Genomic DNA, 10,394 nt, shown 5'->3' with positions numbered 1-10,394 from the left:
AAAGAAAGAAAGAAAGAAAGAAAGAAAGAAAGAAAGAAAGAAAGAAAAAAAGAAAGAAAGAAAAAGGAAGAAAGAAATGCAAACCCCTTCTTTACACTGATTTGCAGACCTAAATTTGACTGTAACAGTTACTTACTATGATTGTATTCTAGTCCCGGAAAAGTGATACAGTTTCTATAATCTATCTTTCTATGTGCCATCTTCAATATCAGTTACCTTCATCCTCCTCCTCATCTTCATTGTCATGATGTATACGGTATTCTTTTATGTCTTCCTCTTTTTTTTTTTTTTTAATAGGCTCCACAACCAGCATGGAGCCCAATGCGGGTCTTGAACTCATGACCCTGAGATCAAGACCTGAGCTGAGATCATGAGTCTAATGCTTAACCAATTGAGCCGCCCAGGCACCCCAGTGTATATGTGATTCTTGAGGGACATTATTGGAATAGAAAATGACAGGGACACAGCATGATAGAGATCTTTCTTTCATGAAAGAGTGAGGCTTTATGCTCAGGAACCTTGCAATCAGAAAGAATATCTGCAAAATGGAATAGCAAAAAGATCTACACAGTATATACTTTAAAATAACCTCTCCTAGAGGAGAACATAGGCAGTAACCTCTTTGACATCAGCCACAGCAACTTCTTTCAAGATACATCTCCAAAGGCTAGTGAAACAAAAGCAAAAATGAACTTTTAGGACTTCATCAAGATAAAAAGCTTCTGCACAGCAAAGGAAAAAGTCAACAAATCAGAGGCAACCTACAGAATGGGAGAAGATATTTGCAAATGACACTATAGACAAAGTGCTGATTTCCAAGATCTATAAAGAACTTCTCAAACTCAACACCCAAAAAACAAATAATCAAGTCAATAAACGGGCAGAAGATATGAACAGACACTTCTCCAAAGAAGACATATAAATGGCTAACAGACACATGAAAAAATGTTCATCATCATTAGCCATCAGGGAAATTCAAATCAAAACCCCACTGAGATACCACCTTACACCAGATAGAATGGCAAAAATTGACAAGGCAAGAAACAACAAATGTTGGAGAAGTTGTGGAGAAAGGGGAACCCTCTTACACTGTTGGTGGGAATGCAAGTTGGTACAGCCACTTTGGAAAACAGTGTGGAGGTGCCTCAAAAAATTAAAAATAGAGCTACCCTATGACCCAGCAATTGCACTCCTATGTATTTACCCCAAAGACACAGATGTAGTAAAAAGAAGGGCCATATGCACCCCAATGTTCATAGCAACAATGTCCGCGATAGCCAAACCATGGAAAGAGCCGAGATGCCCTTCAACAGATGAATGGATAAAGAAGATGTGGTCCATATATACGATGGTATATTACTCAGCCATCAGAAAGGATGAATACCCAACTTTTGCATCAACACGGATGGGACTGGAGGAGATTATGCTAAGTGAAATAAGTCAAGCAGAGAAAGTCAATTATCACACGGTTTCACTTATTTGTGGAACATGAGGAATAGTATGGAGGACATTAGGAGAAGGAAGGGAAAAATGAAGGGGGGGAATCGGAGGGAAAGATGAACCATGAGAGACTATGGACTCTGAGAAACAGACTGAGGGTTTTGGAGGGGAGGGGGTAGGGGGATGGGTTAGCCTGGTGATGGGTACTAAAGAGGGCACGTTCTGCATGGAGCACTGGGTGTTATGCACAAACAATGAATCATGGAACACTACATCAAAAACTAATAATGTAATGTATGGTGATTAACATAGCATAATAAAATAAAATTGAAAAAATATATAGCTTTTAACTGCTGCTAGTATGTGGAAAAATTGATTTTTTATATTTATTTTGAATTCAGAAAACTTAAAACTTACAATGGATCGTGGATCACCACATCAAAAACTAATGATGTATTGTATGGTGACTAACATAACATAATAAAATTTTAAAAAAATAAAAAATAGAAAAAAATAAATGCTAGGCATGTTCCATTAAAAAAAAAGTAATACATTCTCTCTCTCTGGAGAGAGTGGGGTAGGGAGAGAGAGAATCTGAAACAGGCTCCACACCAAGTGTGGAGTCTGATGGGGGACTCGATCTCACGACCCTGAGATCATGACCTGAGCCAAAATCAAGAGTCGGACACTTAACTGACTGAGCCACCCAATCACCCCTCGGTCTTCCATTGAACTTGTCATCTGTCAATAACCACATTTTCCTCTTCCTTTCTCGTTCTCACCCTATTTTTCTGGTTCCATTGGCTGGTCAGCACAACATTGAATAGAAATGATGATGGCATTTATTTGCTTACTTACGAATTATGTATGCATTGGACAAACTGTAAGAACAGGATATATGGTAAATATTGTTGGATCCCGCGATTTCAAGGACCTATCGGCATCCCAAGATATCTGCAAGTCATTCTTCCAACCAGCAGCTAAATATCTCACCTGAGGAACCTGAAGTATGTAACGACTTCTCAGATCAAGGAAGATCTATGCTTGCTCTTTATGTGCCAGAGGTGTTTTATAGAAAGACCCACATCACCTCCTGGTGGTCAGAGGGGCAAATTCACCAGCCACCCTCTGATACTGCCATCCCCTGCCCTGAAGTGAGTGGGGGTTGCCAGTCCTACCTTGTGAAGGAGCAGCCAGGCACCTCAAGTATCAGAGCAGGACAGGGAAACAAGCAGCTGGCATGCGCCTCCACACCACATAGAATTGTTACTGGTAATTGTTACACATTTGCTCAGTTATTAACCTAATCTTGTTTGATGGTTTATCAGTATAATTTGCCTTCTCAACCTTTTCTAGCCCCCATTCAAGGTGAGTGTGCTCCTTAAATTTCTCTCCCAGATTTTCGCTCTTCTCTTGCTATATTCCATCACTGAGGGATCATATGCTCTTTCGTTCTTCCAGCTATGCTAAATTATCCTGACTTTTCAGCTCTCTCCAGTCTCACCTTGTGCTCACCCCCTTCTTCCCTCTTTGCTCACGCCACCTTACTAACTACACCTTTCATTAAACACACCAATTTCTTTCCTGCCTGAGGAATGTTGCACTGGGTCTTCGGGCCATGCTGGTCGGTTCATTATCCCCAGTCCCACATAATTAACTCGAGTTCATCTTTGGGATATCATCTTAAACGTGACTTCCTCTAGGAACCTGCTCTGTGACTCTATTAGGTCTCCCTGTGTCATAGGCAGAGACAGATGGGTCCACACAATACCCTGCCCCTGCCTGATGGATACAAGGGTAGAGACCCCAGGTCACAACAAATATTTTTTCCTGTGACTTTGAAACTTCAACAGAGACCTAGAGACAAAAGGTAGTGGTTGCTGAGGCTTTTTATGCCTGTCTTTCAGAAAGAAGATGTATGAGCTCCTGTTGCTTAGGAACACAGGGCTAGGGTTTCTGTTCTCATTAAACTGGTCAATTGTCTCTCTTCTCATCCATCCGAACTCATCAGCATCCAAGCAACCAATTCCCTTTAATATGTAAGTTGGTGTTTCAGAGGACTTTTTCTCCTGTATCAGATTTACTTTCCTTTTATTTTTAAACAGCTTTATTGAGATATAGTTGATGCACAAAAAACTGCACATATTTGATGTATAGAGTTTAATGAGTTTGGAGACCGGCACGCACCCATGAAACTGTCACCACAGTCAGACTAATAGACATATCTGTCACTTCCAAAAGTTTCCTTGTGTCCCTTCATTTTGTTTTGTTTGTTTTGGTTTTGTGGCAAGAACACTTAACATGAGACCTATCCTCTTAACAAAACTTGAGGTGCACAGTGCAGTATTGTTAGGTGTAGGTACCACCTTGTACCACTTTGTTGTATAGCAGATCTCAAGGAAGTCTTCATCCTGCATAACTGAACTTTGTATCAGTCCAAGTCCCCATTTCTTTCTTCTCATAGACCTGAGCAATCACCATTCTACTTTCTACTTCTATGACTTTGACTCCTTTGGCTACTTCATAGAAGTGGGATCATGTTTTATTCATGTCTCTGTGACTGGCTTATTTCACTTAGCGTATTCTCCAGCTTCATCCATGTTGTTGCAAATGGCAAGATTTCCTTCTTTCTTTAGGCTCAGTAATGTTTTATTATAAGTATACACCACATTTTCTTTATCCATTTAACTACTGATGGACATTTGAGTTGCTTCCATATTTTGGCTGTTGTGAAGAATGCTGCAATGAACATGGGCGTGCAGATATCTTGAAGATCCTGATTTCAATTCTTTTAGAAATATACCGAGAAGCAGGATTGCTGCGTGTTAGTTCTATTCTTTAAATTTTTTTTTGTGGAAACTCCATATTGTTTTCCATAGCAGCTACACCGTCAATTGTGTACAAGGGTTCCAATTTCTTCATATCCTCCCCCATATTTATCTTTTGTTTCTTCAATAATAGTCTTGTGAAGTGATAGCTCATTTTGGTTTTGATTTGCATTTCCCTGATGATGAGCAGTCTCAAGCACATTTCCATATAACTGTTGTCCGTTTACATGTCTTCTTTCCATGAAATGTTTATTCAAGTCCTTTGGCCATTTTTAAATCAGGTTATTATTTTTATCTGCTATTGAGTTGTAGGAGTTTCTTATATATTTTTAGATATTAACAGCATATCAGATATGTGGTTTGCAAATATTTTCTCCAATTCCATACAAAGCTACAATAATTAAAGGGTATGGTACTGGCATAAAGACAGACATATAGACCAGTGGCACAGAATAGAGAGCCCAGAAATTAACCCACTTGTACATGGTCAACGGATCTTCCAGAAGGGTGCCACAAGGGGAAAGGCCAATCTTTTCAATAAATGGTGTTGGGAAAACTGGATATCCACATGCAAATGAATGAAAATGGACCCCTATCTTGTACCAGGCATAAAAATCAATTCAAAATTAATCGAAGACTTAAACTTAAAACCCCAAATTATAAAACTTTAAAGAAGAAAACAAGAAAAACTTGTTGATTATGGTCTTGGCAATGATTATTTTCTTTTATGGGCCTAAAAGAGCTGACAACAAAAAATAAATATCGATACGTGGGATTACATCGGAGTAAAATGTTTGCTTTCCTTTTAAACAGGGAATTGGAAGTTTTATGCCACTAATAAACTTAAAACTGCCTGAGAGATTTTTCTACTGGCCTTTCAGTTTCTACCCAAGACAAAGTAACATTCACTTGTTGCCTTTCAGTGTTTCAGCCCTCTGCTTGTAAGAGGGAGTATTTCAAAAGTCTGAGCCATCTCTACCCTCGCCCCTTTGAGGATAGTGAACCCAGGTACTTACAATCAAGTACCTGCTTCAAAGGTGGATGTTACTTTGATTGTTTTCATGAACATTTCTGGAGCAGGGAAAAACTGACAGAGATAGCATCTTATCATAATTTCATTAGTTATTTGAAGTGGTTTTATTTTACGACTCTATTCTTTCATGAGACTACAAATAGTTCCCTCAAAAAATAATTTAGATTGAGATCTTTCAAAGGATCTTGTAAAAACAGTTTTTGCCCTATATTTTGTTAGAAGGAGAAAGTTATGTCTCTGGTTAAAAGGACACATGGATCTTGATGTAAGGTATTTAAGAATAATATTTAATTTTTTTCTTATACTTTCTTAAAAGGAGGATAACCATTAAATATATATAATATCAGGGGCTTCAAATTCTCAAGGGAGTATGTGATCAAGAGTCACCTGAACTAAATTAACCAGAGTCCATTTTTGTTAGAAAAAAACAAGAGTCTTAACTGATTTTAAAAAACAGTACCAGAGAGTAGATTACAGATAAAAGGCACTCAGATATTTAGAGGGTGTTTTAAATTGACTATTGGTCAGTCTGAAGTAGTCAGACAGCCTTCCATATTCCCGAATGGAAAAACATCCGTCGGGGGAGGAGGTTGTGACGGCGCCAGGCCAACGCTTGGCATCAACCAACGCCTGAGTTAGGGTAGATACCGTAGCAACTGGGTTGAGACTCTGGTAAACTAGTCCTGGAAATTACTTTTGTGTGACATTGAGTTCCAGGTCCAGTTGATTCACAGCCTCTGCAGATCTTTCATGTGTGAGGTCAGAAATGACATGCAGAATGGGCGTATCCAAGGACACAGGAGACTTAAAGGACCTGACTTCCTAGAAACCTGTGGAATTCTCCCCCTGACGTGTGTGTGTGTGTTTTGGGCAGTCGGGAATAAAACCTAGGTTTTATCATTTTTAGCCCAGGGATATTTCCATGTCAGCTGGCCACTTTATAGGACCCAGATCCGTTCCTATCTTGCTGGTTCTCAAACACTGTACCTCCTCCACACTGTGTACTCAGAGGCTCTCTCTCTCTGTCTCTCTGTCTCTGTCTCTCTGTCTCTCTATCTCTCTTTCTCACACACACTCACACACACACACACACACACGTCTCAGTCTGTGGTTTTTCTCTCCCCACGCCTCCCTCCACCGGGCCCCGGGGGTTGGGTGAGGTGGGGCCGAGGGGGCTGTTGCCAGTGTTCTTGTCTGGGTTTCCCATCTCTGCCCAGCACTGTGTTACTAGCACTGCAGAAGTAGAGACTGCTGTCCGCAGGACTCGCACTCATCACCTTCAGAGTGAAAAATGTGAGGTTTACATGGTGAATGAGAAACTTGGCCTCAGGGAAGTCTCGTTCATGTGTGGCGCTGGAGGCTATGTTCGAAGTTGCCATCAGCGTGAGGCCCTGTGTCGGGAGCTGACGATACCAAAACACGGTGGAGGCTTGAAAGTCCGCATGGCACTGGATGCTCACAGAGGCGCCGCTCTTGCAGATGACTGCACTTGGATCTTGGGAGACCAGAGCACCCAGCCCAGAGCCTGCCGAAACAGAGGTCAGGGAGGTGAAGGAGGCCAAAGGACCCGTCAGACGCGCCCACAGGAGTCCAACACACAGCCACACTCCCTCGCCTTTCACCCATCTCCCAGAGATTCCTGCTGTTCTGTGAAATCTTCCTGCTAGACGCCCTACAACCATAATCCCCCATCTCCCCTGACTGGTGACGTCTCACCCTACCCTTCAGACCTCCAGAGAGCGTGGATGTCCCCTCTCATTAGGATCAGCATAAAAAAGTCCACATCTCTGGCTACCACTTCGCACATGCCAATGCACACACACACTTGCCCAAACTCCTCAGATAATATGGTTCATACTGGGCCCCAGGAGCAGCAGAAGCATCAGCATCTTCAGGTGTTGGCCTCATACCACACCTCGCTCATGATTCAGGGTAGGACCACGCTCTTCCTTCTCCCTTTCTCCACCCCTAGGAGGGTGGACCACCGCTTACGTAATCTGGAAGGCGCTCCAGTCCGCCCCCTGGTGGTGATTTTTTGCCAGTGGCGCAGGATCCATCGCTCTATCAAAGAGTCACCACACACATGGTTGAAAGGGGCCTCAGATGTTCTAATTCTGCTCCTAACTTTATAGAACATGCACTAAGAACCAGATCATGGAAATGACTTAAGTTTCTTAGCTTTATTCAAGAAAAAGGCTATATGTTTGTGTAGTAAATGGAATTATAGTCAATTCTTTATTTCTGTAACGATCCTTGGAGTACCCGAGACAATTCATGACTGTTAATCACTAGAACTATGGGTGAGCATAAGAAATCCTAGGCTCTGAGTTTAATGTTTCTTCATACTGATGATAAGGAAAATTTCTCATCTTCTAAATGAATTATTTATTTCACTACTATCTCGTGCCAGTCTCCTTCATATTGATGGACTTAATATTTCAACATAGCTATTTATCATAGTCCATATGTCTCTGTGTAAATCACTGCGGAGGCTAGGAAGATAATTTGTTTGCAGCTCTTTCACCATAATACAGGTCATAAGCTAACTATTGGCCAGTGGCGATAGGTTCTAGGAGATTTGGGGAATTATTTCTGCTTTGAACATGCTGGAATATTTATTTAAATGGCTCATGCTAGGAAATGTATAGCAATTTCAAGGAGGCTGAAGATTTTTCTCCAAAGCATTATACTTTCATTTTTATAATAACCTCCCAGTTGTGCTTCATTCATATTTAGTTCTTTATATGTGGAGTGAGTAACTAAACACGGTAGGATTAGGACCTGATCCATCAAATTATGTTTGTACTATAGTGACATAGATTTGTATCATAGCAAATATAATATTGTCTACTAAATATTACTATATGCACAATATGGATATATGTATTCAAGGGCATCTAATATGCTTCTGTGGCTATATTTTTTTCATGGTGGGGGAAGACCACATTATGATGAGGTCACTTCCCACCATAACTATACTTTTTCCCTGCAGAATGTGCCTGCAACATATTACTTCTCCACAACATTATGATATATATGGGATGAAGTGTCTGGCAGCCCCTGCATCAGAAGAAAATCTTTCTACTCTTTTTGAGGACCACCAGCCATCGTGTGTGTGTGTGTGTGTGTGTATATATATATATATATATATATACACACACACACACCCTATGGTGTTTCATATTCATAGTCAACTTAACTAAGGAAGAAATACATTTCCTAGAACTTTCTTTGTGGTAAAGCTCTCAATTAGAATTGACCTCAAGAAAAATATTTGCGCATGAAGCAGGTGTCGTCCTGCTCTGAAGCCATCATTGGTCTAAGGCGGTGAGGAATGAGATCGGTAGTACAATTTATTATATTATGGTAGCCTCTCCTCAGAGATGGCACACAGATGAACCACCATACTTGCCAGCATTCACATTCCTATAAGGATCAGGGCTGACTTGAATGTGATGGAAGGGATACTGTATGATTTTCATACGTAGCCTTGCAGATTCCACCTGGGTCTCTTGAATGCTCACTCTCGGGGAAGGAAACCAGTATGTAATAATTTGAACTACCTGAGGCCACCATGCTGTGAGGAAACCCGCCTAACCCCAATGAAGGGCTATGTGGAGAAAGACATGTGGGGCTGGTCTATGGCTGTCCCGGTCATCCCAGGTGAGGTATCAGATATGTGTATGAAGAAGTCACCTTGGATTTCCAGTCCAGCTGAGCCTTCAGATATCTCCAGCTTGGTGACTGTCTGCCACTACATGAGAGACCCCAAGCATGAACTGCCTACCAGAGCCCATTCAACCCACAGAACCATGAGAGAGAATACATTTTTATTTTTAGTCATTATATTTTGGGATGGTGGTGGTGGTAGTTGTTTTTCTAAGCTTTTAAAGGGAGATATAAAATACGTATAAGAGACCACACAAATCTTAAGTGTACAGCTTAGCGAATTTTCACAAATGAATGCACTTAGGTAGGTAACCACCACCCGGATCAAGATAGAGGACATTTTCAGAACCCCAGAAACCTCTCTGATGCTTCCCTCCAAGTAAATTAAAAATGCCTCCACATGCAGTCACTACTCTAACTTCATACAGTAGGTACCCTTGTGTCTGGCTTCTCTGTTCAACATCATGTCTATGAGATTCAGCCATGATTTTGCAAATAATATTTGATTTTTTTGCTAAATTTTATTATATAACACTATTTGTCTATTGCATTGTTGATGGATATTTGGGCGTTTTCCCATTTGAGATTACCATGAATAATAAAGTTGTTGTGAAATTATTTTTCTCACATACTCTTTTCTCTTTCCTCAGAATCCTGGAATATTCCCTGAGTTTGCATACAACTGGCAAACTGGTTTCCTGCCTTGTCTAATTTACTACTGATTGCTTACAGTTTAATTTTGAATTCAGAAATTATTTTTACTGTAAGCAAGAAATGTTATAGCTCTTTGATTATATTTTTCTGTAAATTGCTCTCCCTCATTAACAGATACAATGGCTCCTCAAAGCTTGCTAAAGAGAGATTTGGTGATATTTTGATTTTTTGGACTTTCATTTCATACAATTACTCTTTATAACTTGGTCATGGGGATGGAGGTTATTATGAAATTTCACAGCTAAAAAGTTCTTTCTAGTATCAGGACCACTCTGAAAAAGTAAATGGTTCGATGGTTTTAGAATGGATGTTTAAAAAATCATGTAAAGTCCATACTCTTTGTTTTATAAATTCATCAACTGACAGGAGGAAATCTATATCCCTTCAAGTTATGTCCAAGATAATAAAGAAAAATGAAACTGTCTGTCTCCTACTGTGCTCCCCTTAATTTCCTCTCTCTCACTGGACAGATAGCCTCACCCATCCCATCACCTCTGGAATATGGCTTGTACCCAGGGAACAGAGAACGGTAGGGGCTGTGTCTCCCACTGGTCCATGACTGTATCGGATGGCTCAGGAAATGACTGATCTGGAGGTATCGATGAACATGGTCTGGATAAAGTGAAGCATCTTAGATCCATCCCATTCCTGATGGTTTCTTTACTATTGTCAGAGGACATCAGTTGCAATGAGGGCTAGTGCTCATCATA

At 40.6% G+C, this 10,394-nt stretch overlaps 1 gene segment (V, D, J or C); it reads right to left on the bottom strand.

Annotated features, from left to right (window-relative positions):
• The window catches only part of LOC112811051 (T cell receptor beta constant 1-like), an 84,310-nt gene extending 77,052 nt beyond the window's left edge, over positions 1 to 7,258 (bottom strand). Inside the window, 2 exon segments of the C gene segment in view lie at positions 6,519 to 6,826; positions 7,160 to 7,258. Of these exon segments, the coding sequence occupies positions 6,519 to 6,826; positions 7,160 to 7,190 (339 nt within the window).
• Between the last annotated feature and the right edge of the window lie 3,136 nt (positions 7,259 to 10,394).

This window comes from Callorhinus ursinus, unplaced genomic scaffold (assembly GCF_003265705.2).
Source record: "Callorhinus ursinus isolate GAN/ISIS: 27379988/994484 unplaced genomic scaffold, GSC_fseal_2.0 scaffold12, whole genome shotgun sequence".
NCBI lineage: Eukaryota > Metazoa > Chordata > Mammalia > Carnivora > Otariidae > Callorhinus > Callorhinus ursinus.
Note: the sequence above shows the minus strand (reverse complement) of the source record. Positions and strands in the feature narration are given on the sequence as shown.